Source organism: Dreissena polymorpha, chromosome 12 (genome assembly GCF_020536995.1).
Source record: "Dreissena polymorpha isolate Duluth1 chromosome 12, UMN_Dpol_1.0, whole genome shotgun sequence".
Classification (NCBI taxonomy): domain Eukaryota; kingdom Metazoa; phylum Mollusca; class Bivalvia; order Myida; family Dreissenidae; genus Dreissena; species Dreissena polymorpha.
The window spans coordinates 10660690-10683182 of NC_068366.1; the positions used below are offsets into that span (position 1 = coordinate 10660690).

The 22493-nt window shown below is 36.2% G+C and overlaps 3 protein-coding genes across 9 annotated transcripts in view; 2 read left to right on the forward strand and 1 right to left on the reverse strand.

Annotated features, from left to right (window-relative positions):
* The window catches only part of LOC127852145 (ubiquitin carboxyl-terminal hydrolase 45-like), a 44232-nt gene extending 37957 nt beyond the window's left edge, over window positions 1–6275 (forward strand). For all 4 annotated transcript variants that reach the window (XM_052385971.1, XM_052385972.1, XM_052385973.1 and 1 more), the window contains 4 exons: window positions 3213–3301; window positions 4096–4182; window positions 4973–5146; window positions 5478–6275. In XM_052385971.1, coding sequence (XP_052241931.1) covers window positions 3213–3301; window positions 4096–4182; window positions 4973–5146; window positions 5478–5660 — 533 coding nt within the window. In that variant the 3' untranslated portion in view covers window positions 5661–6275. The remainder of the gene's footprint in view (window positions 1–3212; window positions 3302–4095; window positions 4183–4972; window positions 5147–5477) is intronic.
* Window positions 6276–7060: 785 nt separating this feature from the next.
* Window positions 7061–22150, reverse strand: LOC127852146 (citramalyl-CoA lyase, mitochondrial-like). 2 transcript variants are annotated; one of them, XM_052385976.1, is made up of 8 exons: window positions 22045–22150; window positions 16898–17026; window positions 16401–16527; window positions 15840–16028; window positions 14190–14388; window positions 11330–11443; window positions 10368–10546; window positions 7061–8848 (listed from the first exon to the last, which is right to left on the reverse strand). In XM_052385976.1, exons 2-8 carry the CDS (start codon window positions 17023–17025, stop codon window positions 8753–8755), a joined length of 1032 nt encoding a protein of 343 aa, XP_052241936.1. In that variant the 5' UTR covers window position 17026; window positions 22045–22150; the 3' UTR covers window positions 7061–8752. The 2 variants fall into 2 exon arrangements, with proteins under 2 accessions (XP_052241936.1, XP_052241935.1); XM_052385975.1 differs by lacking the exon at window positions 22045–22150 and adding an exon at window positions 18039–18112.
* The window catches only part of LOC127852144 (intermembrane lipid transfer protein VPS13A-like), a 175604-nt gene continuing 171489 nt past the window's right edge, over window positions 18379–22493 (forward strand). For all 3 annotated transcript variants that reach the window (XM_052385967.1, XM_052385968.1, XM_052385969.1), the window contains exons 1-3: window positions 18379–18650; window positions 19082–19216; window positions 21012–21055. In XM_052385967.1, coding sequence (XP_052241927.1) covers window positions 19120–19216; window positions 21012–21055 — 141 coding nt within the window. In that variant the 5' untranslated portion in view covers window positions 18379–18650; window positions 19082–19119. The remainder of the gene's footprint in view (window positions 18651–19081; window positions 19217–21011; window positions 21056–22493) is intronic.

A 22493-nucleotide genomic window follows, 5' to 3' on the forward strand; every position in this document is an offset into this window, starting at 1 on the left:
GTTTGCTTGAAAAACATGGCTGCCAAGGGGCTGGGCATTTTTCCTTATATGGCTATATATGGCTATAGTAAAATCTTGTTAACACTCTAGAGGCCACATTTATTGTCTGATCTTCGTGAAACTTGGTCAGAAGATTTATCCCAATAATATGTTGGATGAGTTCGAAAATGATGCTGGTTGGTTGAAAAACATGGCCGCCAGGGGGCGGGGCATTTTTCCTTATATGGCTATAGTAAAACCTTGTTAACAAAGTAGAGGTCACATTTATTTTCCGATCTTCATGAAACTTGCTCAGAAGATTTGTCCCAATGATATCTTGGATGAGTTCAAAAATGGTAACCTTTGCTTGAAAAAACATGGCTGCCAAGGGGAGGGGCATTTTTCCTTATTTGGCTATAGTAAAACCTTGTTAACACTCTAGAGGCCACATGTATTTTCCGATCTTCATGAAACTTGCTCAGAAGATTTGTCCCAATGATATCTTGGATGAGTTCAAAAATGGTAACCTTTGCTTGAAAAAACATGGCTGCCAAGGGGCGGGGCATTTTTCCTTATATGGCTATATATAGCTATAGTAAAATCTTGTCAGGGTTTTTTTTTAGAAAAAGGGGAAGACGCTGGACGCTGGGTAAAAGGGGAAAATAGAGCGCGAAAGAGACATATTTGGGGAAAAAATAAAAACTGTTCATTTCAATGTCTATAACTCACCTTCGTACTTCAGGGTGTTTTTTTTAGAAAAAGAGGCATGTCTCTGACCTTTTTGTTCTTAAACACATGAACAAGTATGATATTAAAGTCAAAGTCTTAAATAAAGTTGCAGGGGTAGATCTAATAATGGGAAATGTTTTCAACTGGGGCCGGGCGACGATGTCAATATTGTGATTTCAATTTCATGATGAATGGGTAGATGATTTAGATCTGCTACAGTATTGAAAGGGAAGGTGCAGCAGCTGCCGATTGTGTACTTTCACTTTCACAATGTTCGATGTTTATTACAAATACCTCCGAATCCTGCTGGGTTTCAACTGTTTTTGATGATTCATTCTTAAAAAAATGCGTCGACGCAATTAATATTTTCCGAGTCCGAACGTTTTATTTTGTTCGTGTATGAACGCCAATTGTGAGACTTTTTTTCTGTTTTAATTTTATATATTGGCTTTAACATAACCAGGATGAAAATTCGACTGGTTTCCGGTAATTAATTGACGAAACACCCTTCTCGCGCAAGACCGGAATCCAGTAAAATAGTCACATGATTAATACGATTAGTTGCCCGGTTTCCATGACGTAATTTAAGAGCTATATTTAGAATCACTGGTATTCCAAGATTTGAGTATTCGTCGGGAGAGAGAGAGAGCGAGATCGTTGTACATGGTACAAATTGGATAAGTTTCGACTTCCCAAAAGAAAAAAAAAACATTTCTTTGAGGGTAAAATATTATATTTTGGTGAAAAAAAATTTTGGGAGGGGAAATTATATTTTTAGGGGAAAAATTCGGGTAGGGGAAGACGCCGAATATCGGCGTCACTTTCTTAGTAAAAAAAAACCCTGCTTGTTAACACTCTAGAGGCCACATTTATTGTCCAATCTTCATGAAACTTGGTCAGAAGATTCATCCCAATAATATCTTGGGAGAGTTAAAAAAAATGATGCCCTTTGGTTGAAAAACATGGCTGTCAGGGGGCGGGGCATTTTTCAATATATGGCTATATTAAAACTTTGTTAACACTCTAGAGGCCACATTTATTGTCCAATCTTCATGAAATTTGGTCAGTAGATTGGTCTCAATGATATCTTGGATGAGTTCAAAAATAATTATGTTTGCTTGAAAAACATGGCTTCCAAGGGGCGGTCTTCATAAAACTTGGTCAGAAGAATTGTCCCAATAATATCTTGTTATCTCAGGTGAGCGACTTTGGGTCTTTCAGGCCCTCTTGTTAACTTGAGTTTTTATGCTCCCTTTCGAAGAACTAAACAAAGATCCCAGCCTTATCTGAATGAACAAGCATATTTAACCAGGTTTTCCGAAGGAAAAAACTGGTTATTAGATTGGCGAATGCGGGCGGGCTGGCTGGCTGGCGGGCTGGCTGGCTGGCGGGCTGGCGGAATAAGCTTGTCCGGGCCATAACTATGTCGTTCATTGTCAGATTTTAAAATCATTTGGCACATTCGTTCACCATCATTGGACGGTGTGTCGCGCGAAATAATTACGTCGATATCTCCAAGGTCAAGGTCACACTTTGAGTTCAAAGGTCAAAAATGGCCATAAATGAGCTTGTCCGAGCCATAACTATGTCGTTCATCGTCAGATTTTAAAATCATTTGGCACATTTGTTCACCATCATTGGACGGTGTGTCGCGCGAAATAATTACGTCGATATCTCCAAGGTCAAGGTCACACTTTGAGTTCAAAGGTCAAAAATGGCCATAAATGAGCTTGTCCTGGCCATAACTATGTCATTCATTGTGAGATTTTAAAATCATTTGGCACATTTGTTCACCATCATGGGACGGTGTGTCCCACGAAAGAATCACGTCAATATCTCCAATGTCAAGGTCGCCACGACTAAAAATAGATTTAAAAAAAAATAAAAAATACAAAGGGGGTTAATTTTTTTTGGTCATTTCAAAAGTTCAGTTTGAGTTTTCTCCCTTTATCAGATTTTTTTTTCACAATGAAAACCTGGTTTTGTGACAATTTTGTCCCTTGTTATGATTTCAATGTTGATTGTCATTTGACTGAATTTCCTTCAACTCTCCTTATAATATCTCAATGTCATTACTGCCAATCAAAAACTGTGTTATGTCCAGGAGTGTTATTTCTCTTTTCAGGTTATGTTGTCCTTTCAATGCAAATCTAGTTACACAAGTATTTTTTAACTTTGTTCGCTCTGTTTGAAAATGAAGAAAATTTGTTAATCCTATAAGTGTAGAAGTGCATTTTCCAGGACTGATGTTGTTCCAAAAATAGCACGGCTGTATATCTGAGCTGTGCTCTGGAAAAAACAGTTTTGTGAACGCATGTGCCTTCAGTGCCATGTGAGATTAGCCTGTGCAGAATTTTGTTTAGCAGAGACTTCTTATGAACGAAAAATACAAGTGGGAAATATTGTCCCTGATTAGCCTTTGCAGACTGCACCGGCTAGTTTGCGACTACTCTTTATGCACATGCCTAAGTGCCTGTTGAGGCTCATCTGTGCATGTTTTACAGAGGAGACGGTGTACTCCAATGCCAACAAGCAGTACCTGATCTTCCAGACACCTGCTGTGCTCACCCTGCATCTCAAACGCTTTGAACAGGTAGGGATAACCCTTTAACACTATGATACGCACTATAAGGCCTTCAAAAAACCCTTTAAAAATCAAATTAAATGTATGACCTTTCTTACTAGATTCAAGTTTTAAAGGCTTCATTTCCAATCCTAAGATGAGCAGCAAACAGCATAAAATCTAAACAGACTGTGAGTTACTCGCAGGCTGTTCAGGTTTAATGTTGGTTACATACAGTCATTTTTACTTTGCTTCTAAGAAGGAAAGGGATAATGAGTCAAAATGAACAGTGAACAGATTTGGGCACATCCCAAAACTTAAGAGTAGGTAACCCAGTTATTAGTCTGTCATTCTGGTTTAAGTCTGTCATTATTTTGCAGGTATTAAATTCTGTGGCCAGTCTGCTATTCTATAATTGGTTTGCCATTCTGATGTTATTCCAATTAAAGCCTGTCATTCTGTTAACAGTCTGTCATTCTGTTGTCAGTCTGTCATTCTGTTGTCAGTCTGCCATTATGTTATCAATCTGTCATTCTATTATCAGTTTGTCATTCTGTTATCAGTCTGTTATCAGTTTGTTATTCTTCTGCCAGTTTATCATTCTGTTATCACTCTGTCATTGTGTTATAATTCTGTCATACTGTTGCCAGTCTGTCATTCTGTTATTAGTCATTCATTATGTTGTCAATCTGTAATTATGTTAATATTATTCTATTATCAGTCTGTCATTCTGTTTCTAGTCTGTAATTCTGTTGCAAGTTGGTCATTTTGTTTCCAGTTTGTCATTTTGTTGCCAGTCTGTCACTTTGTTGCTGATCTTGCAGGTAGGGTTCAGCTCCAGGAAAGTGAACAGACACGTTGATTTCCCATTTCTACTGGACATTGCTCCATACTGCAGTCATGTCACACAGGTGAGTTGCTTCATTTGTAACACCTTGGTTGTGAAATTGTGGACAACAGGTATTTTTTTTGTCTTAATTCAAAGTGCAAACAGCTGAGTGAATTCTTAAGAGACCCAATTTTGCAAAAAAAACACAGTTCATACAAAGCAAGAATTCTTAAACAATTGTGTCTTGTTCTGAGAAAACTGGTCTTAATGCATGTGTGTAAAGTGTCGTCCCAGATTAGCCTGTGCAGTCCGCACAGGCTTATCAGGGACGACACTTTCCACCTTAACTTGATTATCGGTAAGGAGGGACTTCCTTGATACTTAAAATACCATAAAAGCGGAAAGTGTCGTCCCTGATTAGCCTGTGCGAAAAATATGCTGTCATTAAAATCATTTGTGTCATATTTGCGTGAAATTAACTCATAACACCATTCAAAACAACCAATACTTGTACATTTGTCTTACATGATAACCATCCTTGTACTATTTGATGATACAGAATTTTGTTCACCCGTTGCAATGTGCATTCACTGGGCATCAAGACAGACCAGAAAAAGGTCCTTAACTTCCTGGGAACACTGGACATAATGCATAGGCTAAAGTGTTTTCCCTGATTAACCTGTGCAGTCAGACAGGATTTTTTATTTGGAACAGATCTCATGTAAAAAAAAAACATCATAAAAGCTGTAATTATTGTCCCTAAATAGCCTTTTTAATTGTGCAAAGACTTATTTGGGATGACATGCATTAAGCCCAGTTTTCCCAGTACAAGCATGTCAAATCTGTCTGCATGTTTGTATGTGCATTCACAGGGCATCAAGACGGGTCAGAAGAAGGTCCTCTACTCCCTGTACGGTGTGGTTGAACACAGCGGGCGCCTCAATGCGGGCCACTACACGGCTTACGTCAAGGTGCGCCCGAACATTGGCACCCTCAACAACTTCCTCAACAAGCACAATGTGTCCCTGAAGGAGTATCTCTCTAAGGTATCTTCTCATATCAACCAAGTGTATATAAATTCCACATATTATTAGTTTCATGTCACAAAACTGTAATCAAATAATCTTTTGGTCATAAGAAATACAATTCTTAATAATACTGTTTAATAAATTTCCGTTCTGCTTGATAGAATCTACGAGTTCTTGCCATTGATAATGTTTATTTGAATTTGTATTGTTTAATGACAATGTTATACAATTTTATGTAATGTTGTTAAACATATGTATGTGACAGAAACTAATGAGACGGGTATAATTAAGTATTAAGATGATGTACTTTTTTATATGTCTGAATGAACTGTCTGTCTGTCTGTCTAAGTACGCGGAGATGGTCAGGAACGGGGCAGAGCAAGAGGAGGACGTGGGTGCAAGCATCAACACAGAGGCCCTGGTGCCGCCTGGGCGCTGGTACCACATCAGTGACGCGAGGGTCAACGAGGTCACAGAGGCGACGGTGGAACGTGCCCAGGCTTATCTGCTGTTCTATGAACGCATTTATTGATGTGTGGGATATACTGAATATGTGCTTATGGAAAGGACTGTTGAAAAGATAATTGACAATGGTAAAATAGTGCAGTTTTCTAATTTGTCATTTTTATCATACAATGTATTCAAATATTATATAGTTAAATTTAAACATAAATTATGGTTTATCTTTTTAAGTCTATCACATTGTTACTTGTTTATAGATAGGGGCTTGTTGTTAACTGAAATAGGTTTTGTTTAAGATGCATGTTATTGTTTTAAGTAATTTTCATAGTAATTTATGTAACTATGATTTACCAAAGTAATATACCAAAGCTTGGCTTGAAAGTTAGTGACATTATTCTTTGATGTCTCTAAAAATTGTTATAAATTTGGTAATTTATGAAAGCATGGTTTTTGAACACATTGACAATCATCATCTGTAAGTACAATTTAATCTTTCTAGGGCTTATTCTTCCTTTCCCCCCCCCAAAAAAAAAAACAATTTCTACAAAATAGCAACTTTGGCTAAAGACATTAGCATCTGGCTGCAAATGTTTCCTCATAAAAACCCGTGAAACAGATAACATTTTAACAATGTTTGTGTTCTGCGGTAAATTTGGCTAAATAAAATTTTAAGCCAAGTGGGGCCCTGATTCCTTTCTTGCTCTAAACATTGACTTTCTCAGCAAATTCAACTTAGTTGTCATGTGGTTTGTTTTGTTAGATATGCCCCCCTAAGAAGAAGAGGGGGTATATTGTTTTGCACATGTCGGTCGGTCCTTCCACCAAATGGTTTCCGGATGATAACGCAAGAATGCTTAGGCCTAGAATCATGAAACATAGGTACATTGATCATGATTGGCAGATGACCCCTATTGATTTTCAGGTCACTTGGTCAAAGGTCATGGCCAAGGCCACGTTTGGGGGGGGGGGCATGTCTCCGACCGCGGAACACTTGTTTATATATTGATTTGGTTGTAATTGAAACCTGTAAACGTTCATGCTAACTGCATGGACAGTTGGTATTCAATGCTTATTTATACCAGATTCTGTGGAAATAGGATTTTTTATTAAATTACTGACTGTGTCAATAATGTATTGTTTAATTAGGGGAATAAAGCATTATTACAGACATTCATAACTGATGATCATGTACAGTTTGTATTAGAACTTGAAATTTAAGCATATTTATATTAAGTAATGATAATTTCACAACAAGGTATATAATTATGCAAAAATGTTCAAATTGATGACTGTTCTTCGCTGATTTTGACAACATCTGGGCAGTGTTTGAATTCAGGAATATCATTTATGTTCAAGAAAGTGTGTTTTAACATGTCTAAAGAAGAAAAGATGATAAAATATCATGATATCGTTTTTATATGGAATTTAATCAGTTGAGTAGAATGTTAGTGTGTTAAGTTTTTCGAAATAATCTATGGGCCGCACAAGTGCTTTTTCTCCATTTATGAATATTAATCCAATTTAAAAACAACTGCCACGCAAATCAAAAGTGTAAACAACTCGCCAAACAAACAAAATATCATATGCCAAGAAATTGCATTCTTATTTTGACAATGTCAATGTCACCGACTCTGTAAAATTATTGTGAAATCGGTTGCACTGAATGTGCTTTTTGTTAATGCAGCTGCTTTAATCTTAAATTGAATTTTATAATATAGTGCAGTGAAAAGTCTGTAAGTTTGGTATCTCTTTGAAAACATGTATGTACTTTGGGTGGGTTTTTATTAATCAATTGAATTTTTACACAGTTGGTTTAAATATTAATAGAATGGAATAATTCATTATAAATATAGTAGCCAAGTGGCTCTGAAATCGCCTGAATACTGTTTAATATAAATGGTATAATACTTGATAACATTCATATGTTAATATGTTTTTTTTTCATAAATATTTATAAAGATTATTATATTTTGTATGTAGGTTTGTTTTAAGTCTGTGAAAGTTTTCAACTTTTATAGCACTGAAATACATGTTATTAACAATTGTACTACTGGTAGTACACAAATCTTTTTTCCTATTGGTTGTTGTGGTATTTTACAAAATATAAGTGCCATTTGGATATAGGTGGAGATGGCCATGGGAAAAGAATGCAAGATAACAGTAATAACTGGTGGAAGTCTAATGTAACTTCCACCATGTATGGGTTTGGGATTGTTAAAAACTTTCAAAGTATGAATTTAAAACTCTTAACATAGTGTTGTTATCTGAACTGTGAGTGCCAATAAAGTGATGTACCTTGAATTAACATTGCAATTAATGTTGTAACAACTTTAAGGTTTTCTGTATTTTATACAGTCACTTCTTTATTACAGCACTTGTTTTGACAATGATTTTTTCGCTATCTAAATTTACTATCTAATAAATTTATGAAATCCAACAAATTTGCTGTTATATATGTGCAAATACACCTGTAAAATGTAATATAATTACCGAAGTTCATGATTAAACATACGAGCCTTGCTCTGTGAAATCAGGGCTTAATGCTTGTGTGTATAGTATTGTCCGATATTAGCCTGTGTAGTCTGCACAGGCTAATCAGGAATAACACTATCCGGTTGAATGATAATTTTTACTGAAATGCAGTCTCTTCATAGGGAAAGTTCAATTGTCCCTGATTAGCCTGTAGTGGCTGCACAGGCTAATGTGGGACCCCATGTTGTGCACATGTATTAAGCCCTGTTTTGTCTGAGCCAGGCTCATATAAATGTATGTTACCATCAGTTCTTATTCAGAAACTATAACATTTGTAATATTCAAAACATTTGTAGCATTGAAATGTATGAACCCAGTGACACAAGCAGCTTCCACAGTGATTTTTGTCTCATCCCGAATGTCAGTCAAATTGGTCCTGAAATACATGTTGTGCTGGCCCATTACTGATGCACATGTTACTGTTGAAAGGCATGCGTCTCATTGTTTCAGCCATCTGTTATATTTTATTTGAAATCCACACTTGCAATTGGTTCAGTCGTTTGGTTATATTTAAAATTTACAATTCTGATTTGTTGAGGCTGATTATTTATTTGAAATCCACGTTTTTTATTGGTCCAACCTCACTGTTAAATTTGAAAAAATGCACACTTCTGATTGGTTGATTTTGCCTCATGTGATCTTGATGGCCTCTGCTAATTGGACAATGTTCTTTGCCTGCAGCAGAAGTGGCATGTCAATCATGTGACCTCGAAATGTGAATGCCCCCTGCAATAACAACATTTAAAAGAAATGTGAATTTTCTATGCAATTGAAACAAATGAAGACATAAGAATACACCTGCAATGGCAACATCTAGAAGAAATGTGAACGCGCAATGCAATATCAACATTTAGAACAAAATGTGAATGGACCATGCAATAGCAACATTAAAACAAAATGTTAATCTTTCAATGTCAACATTCAGAAGAAATGTGAATGCATTGTAAAATAATAGCAACATTGAGAACAAATGTGAATGCATAAAGGTGACATAAAGAACAAATGTAAATGAACCCTGCTATTGTAATACCCAACCTCTAAAGAGTGACATTGCCCTATGAGGTAGCTAGACAGGTTTTACACACAGAATGTCATTTCCTCATGGTGGTTAATAGAGTTATGTTTCCTTTTAATAAAATGACACAATTACAGTACAAAAAAGCTGTTCTTTGGCAAATTTTGATCATTTAAGCCTTGTTCTGAGAAAACTGGGCTTAATTCATGTACGTAAAGTGTCATCCCAGATTAGCCTGTGCAGTCAGCACAGGCTAATCAGGGACGACACTTTCCGCTTTTATGACATTATCGTTTAAATGAAGTCTCTTCTTAGCAAATATCCCAATTAAGGCAGAAAGTGTCGTCCTGATAAGCCTGTGCAGACTGCACAGGCTAATCTGGGATGACACTATACGCACATTCATTAAGCCTTGTTTTCTCAGAACGCGACTCATTAAACTCTTATAAGCAACCTTGACCTTTGAGGTAAGGAGAACAAGGTTACATGCAACCCGTCTAATGATAGATTGCTTTTGCATTATTTAGGGCAAGTTATTTTTAGATCCAACATTGCATGGTCAAGTTATGGCGGATGCAAGAATTTTCAAGGTGTTTATTGTACACTTTGACCTTTGATGTTAAAGTGTAACCTTGACTTTTTAGGTATGAAGATAGGTGTTACGTTTGACACATCCACTTACAATGGTGGATATTTGAAGAAAGCTATTTTAAAATCTATCAGTATATGACAGAGTTAAGGCTTAGAAAGGAGCTTCACACAGATTGATGGATAGTATTAATGCTCAATGCTCTTACTTCTAAGAGGAATACTCATTTGTCAAAAAAAGTGATTCAAAATAGTTTTAAAATTAAAGTTTGTCTTAAAAAGTTATTGAAATTAATAGTTTGACCAAGAAAGCCTCAATGCTCAAGTAATTACTTGAGACTACACAAGGACATAAGCCTATTTTTACAAAATGAGACTTGCTCAGGGAAACAAAAGGGATTTATGCATTTGTAGTCCCTGATTAGCTTGAAAAGTCTGCACAGGCTAATTAAGGACAACACTTTGTGCTTTTATGGTGTTTTATGTTTAAAGAAAATCTCTTCTTGGCGCAAATCCAATTTAGGCAGAAAGTGTCCTCTTGAATTAGCCAATGTGGACTGCACAGGCTTATCTGGGATGACACTTTACGCACATGCATAAAGCCCAGTTTTGCCAGAGCGAGGCCCAGACTGGTTTCCTCACCTGCCCTGACGCCTGGTGTGTGTTAAAGGCCTCTATGAGACTGGTGGCCCACTCCACCTGCTGGGGGGCGGGGCTGAAGGCCTCCTGGACCACGCCCACCTGGCCCGGGTGGATCACCTGCTTACCTGTGAACCCCATCTCTGCACCGCGCAACGACTGCACCCGCAGACCTTCCAGATCTGAAGGAGAGAATGGCTTTGATAGACCAGGGTTGCGGTTAACCCTTCACCACTCGGATACACACTTTAAAATGTTTAAGTCTCTTAAAAAATCAAATTAAATTCAAGACCTTTCTTGATATATTGAAGTTTTAAATGCTTCAATTCCAACCCCAAGCTGCTGAAGAGCCACAAACAGCAAAAAACCTGAACAGTCTGTGAGTTACTTGCAGTCTGTTCTGGTTAAATGCTGGTTGCATATAGCCATTTTCACTTTGCTTCTGTGATTAAAAGAAGAAAGAATTTTCAAAGATGTCGCATCAACAGGACTATCTATAACAAAGTCAAATTTGCATGATTAAAATGAATGCTGATACAGTATTTTTTGTTTATTCCATATACCAGTTAGGAAGATACAAACAAGCAACCGTTGTAAACTTTATCCTGAAAATTCCACATCCTGCACAAATAAGACAAAAGGCGAACACAAATCACACCACCTTACAGTTTGTCCTTGGTTGGTTATCCAAGGTTAAGAATTAAATAAATGAACCTCACTCAGTGAAAAAAGGGGTTAAATGCATGTGCATAAAGTGTTGTCCCAGATTAGCCTGTGAAGTCTGCACAGTCTATTCAGGAACGACACTTTCCGCTTTTATGATATTTTTTGTTTAAAGAAAGTCTTTTTTTAGAAAAATCTAGTTAAGGCAGAAAGTGTCGTCCCTGATTACCTGTATGGACTGCACAGGCTAATCTGGGATTACACTTGCACATGCAAGAACAATTCTAAAATGCTGTACCCACCTTTGTAGTCAATATGCACCATGTCAATCACCTGCAATCTGAAGGCCTTGGCCACTGTGACCATCTTTTGTCTTGCATACAATAGCTCACTACCATCAACTGACCTCTTTGCACCTAGAGGGGTGAAAAAAAATTATGTATACCTTTCCTGCTAAGATATGCATTTTTCGCCTTTGTAGTCCATGAAAAATTCCAAATAAAGTTAAGACCTTTCTTTTTAGACTCAAATTGTAAACATTTTATTTCCAACCCTTAGATACAGATGAGCAACAAACAGCATAAAACCTGAAAAACTGCAAGTTGCTGGCAGGTTGTTCTGGTTTTATGCTGTTTGCATGTAGCCAATTTCACTCTGCTTCTGGGCGGGAAAGAGTTAAATAACATATAATCTGTTCCTTATTACACAAGAGCTGTTCCAAGACACTATCAGCTCCAATAGTATATATCTTTTACCAATTCTTCAGTTGAATGTAATTAACTTTAAAAGGAAGTTCTAAAAATCTGCCGTATACCTCCAACTTTACTAAAGTTAGTGAGCAGGAAACATTTTTTCTGTTCTTAGTAACCATGACCTTGACTTTAACTGGCCCCAAATGCAATCTCGTCACTAAGTGTGCTTGTAAGCTTCCTACAAACACAGGTAGAGCACAAAATCTCAATCCAAACTTAAGTAATTAAGCTGGAACTCTGTTACTATTTATAGTAACAATGACATTGACCCCACTGACTGAAAATACTTTTCTAAATCAGCCTGTAAAATGCCTACACATAAAATTCCATCACAATACCTCCATACTAATTATTTATCTATTTTATCAATAATTACCTTGAACTTGACCAAGCTGGCTCCAAATTCAACACAATTTTAGCTCTTCCTCACAGATAAAGATAGGGGTGGTTGCATGCAAACATTTACCTGAATTTGCTAAGTACAAATGTTCAATCAGGGACAGAAGTCTGCATATTTGCCCGTTAAAGTTATGGGCCTTGTGACTTCTCATGATGATGCCCAAGCATCATTTATAGTTTCAATTGAATATTTGTAGTAGTTTTGAACATGTTGCATGCAGACTTTAATCTGAATTTCAATTTGCATTAAACCTCAACCTGTCTTCAGAGGCATAAACATGCTAAAACCCTGGTCACTATTATAGGTCTGGTCAGTGACTGATAATAAAGACCCTGAACAAATTTGTTAAGTTTTTTTTAAATATATGTAGTATTCATAGAGATATACACTGTTGTTACATGCAAACTTAACCCATTGCATGCTGGGAAATTTGTCGTCTGCTAAAATGTCGTCTGCAGAATTTCTAAAATTAGCATTTTCTTCGATTTTTTTCAAAGAATACTATCAGAATAGCAAACAGTATGGATCCTGATGAGACGCCACGTTCTGTGGCGTCTCATCTGGATCCAAACTGTTTGCAAAGGCCTTTAAAATTCAGCTCCAGCGCTTTAAGGGTTAAAGCTGAATTGTTTTATGTACCAAAAAGGCGCATAAATCTGCTTACTTGTAAGTAAGACTAATGGCCATACTCGACAATGACCTCACAAATGATGATTCCAAAGAAATGTGAGAAGATTCAAATGAATAGATTATGTTGTAACAGAGATTTGTATTTTGATGCATGCAAACTTTAACCTGAATTTCACCTTGCACTCAACCCTTAACCAGACTTTAATATGTAAAAAAGAGGGCATACTCCTCCCAATTAGCAGGTCACAGTTATAGGTCTTAGTCAGTGAATGTTCTTTAAGAACCTGAACACATATGTAAGTATTTGGTAAATGTTTCAGCTAAAAACAGACCTAAGTTTTAAGATTTTCATGTGGCATTACTTAACAAATGATAAAATGTACCCTTAATATAAGAATAACATCCTCTGATCAAATGACTGATACATGTTTATGGCATCTCATTCTGCTTAAGAAGATCATATTGAATCTGTATTTTACATTCTCAGAAACAGCACTTAAATAAATATGCGCAAAAATCATTATACACTTGATTCTTATCAATGATTCTTACAAACAAGGTTGCCGTGGCGTAGTGGATATGGTGCCTGCCTAGCGACCGGGAGGTCATGGGTACCATTCCCAGTGTGGGAGCGTTCTTTAGATCTCTCCCAAAGACACCAAGTACTGGTTGTTAGTCCCATGAGCCATAGGCTTCTGATGCAAAGGAGCTAAAATAAATAGGTTTAAACTAAGTACAAACCAGATTGCAAAAAGGATCTTTATATTCATCAGCAGCAAGTTACGTTCAGCTGCTTAAGTGCTAAAACAATGATTCAGTAGAAGTATATGTGATGTCCATCCAGCAATCAGCAGGTCCAGGCTTTGATTTCCAAACAGGGGAGCATACTCAGGATTGTATCAAAAGTTCAGGTTCTACCCATGAAACATACTCAAGGGTGCCCAAGAAACTTTTAGAAAAGGCTTTCTATGCAACATAGGTTAACTCTTTCAGTGCGGGAACCGAATTTTGAAGGCCTGTGCAAACAGTTTGGATCCAGATGAGACGCCACAGAACGTGGCGTCTCATCAGGATCCAAACTGTTTGCTATTCTGATAGTATTCTTTGAAAAAAATCGAAGAAAATGCTAATTTTAGAAATTTAGCAGACAACATTTTAGCAGACGACAAATTTCCCAGCATGCAAAGGGTTAAATAAATGAGCCTCACTCTGGGTAAACATAAATGCATGTGTTAAGTAATTTCGATATAAGCGGAAAGTGTCATATCTGATTCCCCTGTGCGGTCAGCACTGGCTAATCTGGGACAACACTTTACGCACATGCATTAAGCCCCATTTTCTCATAGCAGCTAAAATAGATTCAAACTATAACAATCATACCAATATCGGCACAAAAATCATCAGATCCAAACACAAGACCATCCACTTCAAAGACATTTGACCGTAGTGACAGCTCAGTTGCTCTCTCACATATCTCGCGGAGATTCATGAGTCCGAGGGCACTCTCGATGAATAGAACCAGGGAAAGCTTGTGTGCTAAATCACGTTCCTTCAGAGTGGACTTAAGGTTGTGTATTATCTGAAATAGTATATAACACAAGCCCTATCTATATTATTAAGAATATTATGAAAGGTTTTAATTTATTTAACACTTTCCTACTCAAATATGCATTTTGACATATTAATAGTCCCTAAGAAAATCTAATTTATTAAAGACTTTTCTTACTAGATTCAAGTTTTAAAGGCTTCAAGTCCAACCCTATGATACTGATGAGAAGCAAATAGCATAAAACCTGAATGGCCTGGAAGTTACACGCATGCTGTTTTGGTTTTATGCAGGTTGAATATAGCCATTTTCACTTTGGCATCCTTCTGGCAAACAAAATATTTCAGCAAATTCATGAATATTTTTTTTTATCAAGTTTACAATGATACAGGGCACAATAATAACATTTTAAGGCACTAGTTCTGCAAGACAAGTTCCGGTGATCTTTGACTTGACTTTGTGTGATTTGTACTTGCATTGTTATATATTTTCACATCAATCACTAAATGTGCAATAAAAAAAATCTCATCCTATTGTCCAACCAGCCACTTGTTCAAGAACAAAATCAATTGACAGGAAAACAGGACAAGTTAAATTTTAGAACACTGCATATACAGTGCATTTTAACCCTTTCCCACTCCTGAGCAAAGTTAAAATGGCTATGTGCGACAGCATAAAACCAGAACAGCCTGCGAGTAACTCGCAGTCTGTTCAGGTTTTATGCTATTTGCTGCTCACCAGTATCTAAGGGTTGGAAATGAAGCCTTTATAGGGGCCTTTTCACAGATTTTGGCATGTATTGAAGCTTGTCATTAAATGCTTTATATTGATAAATTTAAACATTGGACCTAAAAATCTCCAGTAAAAAAACAAGAAAACCATTCAAAAAGAGAGAGAAAAAACACCCTCAACTGGGCTTGAACCACTGACCCCTGGAGTCCTGGAGTAAAAAGTATCCTGCTTAGACCACTCGACCATCCCTGCTTGTGCTATGAGCGGATGTATTTCTCACTTATATAAGCAATCCTCGTAGTTTCCCAAAATATAAAAACAACAACAAAACTTACCAAATTATTCAATCGTTTCGCATTGAAACGCTTTATAATTTGCAGGTTTTCAAATTGTCAAAAGATGCATATAATGGATACTTTAGAGCATGGTAAATGTTCAGTATTACTATTTCCTCACAAATATGCTAACTAAAACGAAAATTTGCAAATCTGAAACAGCTTTTTTTTATTTTGTCAATTTACCAAAACGTCATAAGGCCCCTTTAAAACTTGAATCTAGTAAGAAAGATCTTTAATTAGATGTAACTTTCTATTGCACTACAGATGCGTCAAAATGCATATCTAAGTGGTAAATGGTTAAACTGGATTTACTTTATTTTTGTGCAAAATGACGTTAAGCCCTTGACAATACAAAGATACGTATATAACAATAAGAATCTCCATACACTTGAAAACAAAATGTAGGATACCTACAGACGCAAGGTCGGCTGTACTGTTGACCTTTGGCACCATGATGGTGTCCGGGAGGGTGCAAGCCCGGAACACAACCCGCATGTCTTCCTCCATCAGCCCAGAGCCCACAGCATTCACCCGCACCACCCGCTCTGAACGCCCAAAGTCCAACCTGTCTATCATGTCTGCTATTGTTTCACGGGCTTCGACCTACATCATGTGGGTATTAGGATTATCAGATAAGAAGGGTTATGAGTAAATAACATTTATAATTTTTTTAGTACCCTTTAAAAATTTGATCGAAAACAAAAATTTATCTTTTACCAGTAGAAATCTTTTGCTGGCATTAATCACAAATTGCCATTGCAATAAACAGAAGCCAACAAACCTATGGTCCCTTATATTTGTGGTTGGCTTCTAGATTTCCTCTGAAACTCCTGAACTAATTGAAAGAACAAATGTTGCTAAATCATGTTTTAATGTAAGGTTATAACCTTGCATTGTGATTTATCAACTTATTAAGGCTAATTTCTTTTCAAATGTGCAGCCCTAATCAAATCACTTCACAATTTTGCTATTTACTTTTCTGTTAGCGGCAACCCCATCTTCACAGTCCATCACGATGCAGTCAGCCCCAAGTGTAGGGATCTTTTCCAACTTCCTCTGATCATTGCCTGGCACATACAGCACAGCACGACGGGGTGTGAACCTGCAACAAGATACAACAATTTTTGTTTAATGGCATACAATTGGTATTCTTGATATTCTATACACATAAATATTGTTTGCATTTAAGAGAATAATGTTGTATCTTAATGCCCTTTCTTTTACCTGAGCATGATCAAGCTTCCATAGCAATTTAAAAGTCACTTTAATTGATAAAAACTGAAACAATGATATCAGTATTGGAATTATTGTTGGTACTAATGTTAATTTGACAAATTATGCATACCATTCTTAAATGTAAATAAACTGAATCTACTGCAGAGATTTAAGAGCAAAATGTGACACCAGTTGAAGTCATGAATATTACATTTTTATTTGCAAGTCTAAAGAAATAACAACAATACAAATAAGACCTTTTCTTGGGTTTGGAGGGACCTGGTGTCTGGCAACAAGCTGCACCTGTGGAAGCCCATACAACACAGGGTACCACAGTTTTGGGCAGGCAGATGGCAATCAGTCGATGTAGGCCCCGCAGCAGCATCCTATCCACAAATAAATACATAAATAGCTGAGAAGTCTAATTATCCAATAAAACTCAGACAAACATATGCTGCTAAGCTCACAGTCAAACAAATGATTATCACATCAACAATAAACAGTGCAGTCTGTTTTTTTACATTCATAAATGCCTAAATGCGTTTTGAAGTATACACAATAGGTTGGTTAGTTGTCAACAAGGATAACCACATGCATGGTGAAAAAATAAATAAAATGGGAAACTCATGTTTAGTTAGCGACAGTTCTGTTGCTCGATTGGTCATCGTGGGCTCAGGTACTACTTAAATGAACCCCAGGTACTTTTAAGTATACTTAAATGTACCCCGGGTACGGAAAATATACTGAAACTTACAAAGAATTCTTACGCTAAATTGGTTGTTGTCTGCTAATTTGTTCAAATTAATGATGTTCATATTTTATATCAATATTCTGTAAAATTGCATCTATATTATCAAAACTCCTACTGAAAAAACATTTTGAGGCCGGTTTTGTGCAAGTAGAATTTTGTTTTGTATTCTGTATAGCACGTTTTATGACTTCGTATTTTGGGCGGAAATAAAACTCAGGTACAGTCTAAATTAGCCGGGTACGAATTAGTATATTTTCTGTACCCGGGGTACATTTAAGTAGTACCCAAGCTGACAACGACCAATCAAGCAGTTCTGTCAGTGTCATTTGAATTTAAAGTTGTTTTCATGCATTGTGTAAATATCTATTTATTGATTATAATAAATATTAGTGTCATTTTACTAAAATTTGTCATGTAGTTCATTGGTTTAAAAATAGTAAGTCGATTACCCATTCACTACTCCAATAAATATATGGTCGATATAATTATTCTTATCTAATTATTTGGACATCCCATTCACTAGATTGTGTGATTACAAACTTACTAAGCTACTTTCAGATAATTGCGAAATCTTGTGTCGTTACCCAACTTAATAAAATATTCCGTATCAGCATATAAATCATTAAATAAACTGGAACATAATATACCTCTTAGTTACTTAGTGACCTTTTCAACAGCTTACAGCAAAGTGAAAGTAGAATGTACAAACCGTCCTTGACCTTTAACTTACAATACTTACCTCCCTTGATTACAACAACAACAATGATAATAACGTGGGAACGTTTCAAAGTTTATATAGTTTAATCAATGCATATTTGAAAAATAAACATTATATAATATCAGTATTGTTATGTAACATTAATAGTATATTTTGTGATTATTATTATGAATTAAGGAAAATGTATTAAGATATTTAACGCTTCCACGTTAGAAAATAAAATAAGTTTTGAAATCTTCCCCCTCTGGTTTCACTTCCGTGTTTGATCATGTGACCACTATATATTGACAGATTCTATGCTAATGCAGAGCAGCTATCAGCAGCTACAAATGTCTCTTTGAAAATGTGACAGATGCAAATATTTTATCTTCGAAATCGGTTGCAACTTCTAAAAAACAGTTGTGTTTTGTGTTTACAATAGTTGACAACAGTGTATTTAAAAGTGAAAGTATGAAATTAACATTGTTAAATATGAACTAAAACACAGTGACTGTACATGGCTAATTTCAATTTGTGCATGAATTAGATCAGCATGGCATTTGTAAGTATTGTTGAATGATAATGTGTAATCTCCCATCTATGTAACCTTCAATCATAAACATAAATTAGATCAGATACGGTTTGCATTTAAGTGGACATATTGTTTGCATTTACAGAAAAATAGAACTTGGTAAACATAAATTGGAATAAAATGGTTAAGTCACAATATAAATTTTCATATTGTTATATTGTTGCATTAGTGCCTTAAATCTCAATGATTTGACTTAAACATTTGGAAATAACATACCATATTAATGTAAAATTGGTTTACTAATCTTTTTTTTTTACAAATGTCATTGACCAATTAATCATTTAAAAGTATACAGTACCATTTTACATGGACTTGAATTGTTCATGCTAAGGCCCCCCAGCTTTGCAAATCATATAATCAACTCGTCAAGATGATAGCTGGCTGAACCCTTATTATTACAGACTGACGTCTGATCAGTACCGAGTGCCCAGAGGTCAGGATGTTTGAGGGTGTCGTTTCGTACCTCATCAACAGGTTCCTGGGCAAATATGTGCAGGGCCTTGACTCAAGCAATCTACGAGTTGGAATCTTTAGCGGTAGGTGACATTTTATGGGCAAACATATGTCAGTGATTTTTCTGGCATATCTACGGGTCCGTTACACACACCCATTTCAATTTTACCAAATTTGTAAAAAAAATCCCAATTTGAAAAAGAAATTCCCAATGTCCCAAAATATTAAATTTTTTACAGAAATTATAATTATAAATCAAGTTTAATATTATTACGTCTAACAATTAATAACAATAATTATTTGATTTTGTTCTTCTATTTTTAATTATAACAAAGAGTAATTTTAAATTAGTTTTTCCCAAATCAGTGGACTTTTTGTGTGAACAAATGTTCACAATTGAGAAATTTCATTTTTTTCCCCAAATTGTCAGGAATAGATCTGGATGTCTGATTGGCATCACAGTCCACTAGATGAGATGAGTACCGGTAATTAACATTTTAGTACTGCTGGTAATATGAAGTGCTAATAAAATTTGCTAGAAGAATATTGCCTTATATAAATAGTGACTCAACCAGTGCCTTACATGCAGTGCTGTCTGGCAATGAAGATGATGAAAATAATAATTATTCTTATTATTATCATTATTATAATGATGTTTATGATGAGTACAGTGATAAAAATGACAAAAATGGTTTCAAATGATGATTATGATAAATAACCATGAGATATATATATGTGTCACGTTCTGAGAAAACTGGGCATAACTTCTGTGCGTAAAGTGTCGTCCCAGATTAGCCTGTGCAGTCCACACAGGCTAATCAGGTACGACACTTTCCGCCTAAACAAGATTTTCGGTAAGAAGGGACTTCCTTTAAACAAAAAGTACCATAAAAGCGGAAAGTGTCGTCCCTGATTAGCCTGTGCGGACTGCACAGGCTAATCAGGGACCCCCTTTTTCCGCCTAAACAAGATTTTCGGTAAGAAGGGACTTCCTTTAAATGAAAAATACCATAAAAGCGGAAAGTGTCGTCCCTGATTAGCCTGTGGGGACTTCATAGGCTAATCTGAGACGATACTTTACATAGGTGGATCCAGGGGGAGCGGAAGCGGCCAGGCCTCCCCCTAAAATCGCCAAAGTAAAGTCAATTCATTTGATGTTTCACACTTAACTAGTTCTAAATCACCTATTTAAACTTTTCAAAGCCTTCAAAATCACTAAAATCGTGGAGCTTCCGGGGCCCTGGACCCCCAAAACGATCAACTATGCACTTTTTCGGCATTATAAGAAGGTACTTTGATGAAAGTATATAAGGCGTGACATGCTCGAGAAGTGGTTGTTAAAACCTTCAAAATCACTAAAATCGTGGAGCTTACGGGGGGCTTCGCCCCCTGGACCCCTTAACAGGGCTTTTCCCTGCACCCACCAGAGGCCCTAGTGGCAACCTGGACCACCAGCAAATCTTTCAATGCTTTACGCACTCATATATTATCTGCCATTTGGTTGTTTGTCACAATTTGCACACAATCTAGTGCGATTGAATTATGTTATTACACAAGTATTTTTATTTTTACCACTTCATACATACAAGGATAAACTTGTTACCGCTACTGATCTGTTAGTTAGGATAGTGATTGTAAATGAATAATTGTTGAAATTATAATTAAAAGTGGTGGTGTTGTCAGATAAAAAGATAATAGTTTAATATTGATCAAATACAATGGTGGCTTTGATTGTGCAAGAGTTGACTGATACTAATGACAATGTCATTTGTATGATAATACAAATGGCAATTTATCAAATATAATGAACAACAATATTAAGATGATTATGTAATTCATGACTTGTTACTTGTGTTTATAAAAGCCTCCGTGTTTCAGGTGATGTGGAACTTAAGGACCTTCAGTTGAGGACAGAGGCACTGGTGAGTTGTGCACTGTAGATTGGTTCCAACTTGAGGGTAGCTCATAAGTGTAAACCCTTTCCCTCTCATAAGCAAAGTAAAATAGGCTATGTGCAAACAGCATAAAACTAGAACAGCCTGCGAGTAACTCGCAGTCTGTTTAAGTTTTATGCTTTTTGCTGCTCATCAGTATCTAAGGGTTGGAGATGAAGCCTTAAAAACTTGAATCTAGTAAGTTTAAATTTAATTAATTCTTGAATTTAATATAACTTTCATAGGGACTACAAATGCGTAAAAATACGTATCTGAGTGGTAAAGGGCTAACTCCCAGGCCCCTACTTCTATCCCTTCATCTTCACCCACTACTATTCATCAAAAGGGTATCAATAACGTTTAAACAAAAGTTTATCAATAGTTCATCAGATTATGGTGAATGACAATGTTAATATTGGTTTGATTCACTCATTTATTTTGATGGTTTACGGGTAGCCTTATTCAGAAAGTTTCAGGGACTTGTTTGATGGACCCCCTCTTGTAAAAACACTCTTACAATGCTCTATGGACTCAGTTGTATGTCGGAATGTTTATAAATTCCATAGCTTAATTTCAACGGACTGAACATCTTGAAACTAAAATCAAATACTTAAAATGCATTTATAATTTTTCCATGACAAACATGAATTTATATCTGCACTATATAACGGCCATTAGGATCAATCTGCAGTTAGATATACACATGTACAATGTTTTATCAAATTATTTACATTTTTACATGTCACTAGTTCCCCATGTGTAAGGTGTATAAAGTACCTATAATAATAGGGTCTGAAATGTCTATAAACGGCAGCAGTCTGTTAGTTGTTATTGTGAAGCTGTATTGTACATGCAGGGTTTTTTTTTACAAAGAAAGTGACGCCGATATTCGGCGTCTTCCCCTACCAGAATTTTTCCCCTAAAATTACCATTTCCCCTCCAAAAATATAATTTTTCACTAAAATATAATATTTTACCCTCAAAGAAATGTTTTTTTCTTTTGGGAAGTCGACACTTATCCAATTTGTACCATGTACAACGATCTCGCTCTCTCTCTCTCTCCCGACAAACACTCAAATCTGGAACATATTTATTGCATTGACGCACTTTTTAAGAATGAATCATCAAAAACCGTTGAAACCCAGCAGGATTCGGAGGTACATGAAATCAACTTCATACTGTCGGATTATTGTGAAAGTGAAAGTAGACAATCGGCAGCTGCCGCACCTTTCCCTTCCAATACTGTAGCAGATCTAGATCGTCAAACCAGTCATCATGAAATTGAAATCATAATATTGACATTGTTCCCCGGCCCCAGTTGAAAACATTTCCCATTATTAGATCTACACCTGCAACTTTATTTAGGACTTTGACTTTAATATCATACTTGTTCTGTGTTTAAGAACAAAAAGGTCAGAGATATGCC

Excerpts from the sequence above, each read along its gene's own strand:
- LOC127852146 (XM_052385976.1), bottom strand. The coding sequence starts at position 17,025 with ATGCTGCTGCGGGGCCTACATCGACTGATTGCCATCTGCCTGCCCAAA. Across the intron at positions 16,029-16,400 it reads GGGTTGCCGCTAACAGAAAA|GTCGAAGCCCGTGAAACAAT; the intron begins GTAAATAGCAAA and ends CACATGATGTAG. Across the intron at positions 10,547-11,329 it reads GGTGCATATTGACTACAAAG|ATCTGGAAGGTCTGCGGGTG; the intron begins GTGGGTACAGCA and ends TCTCTCCTTCAG.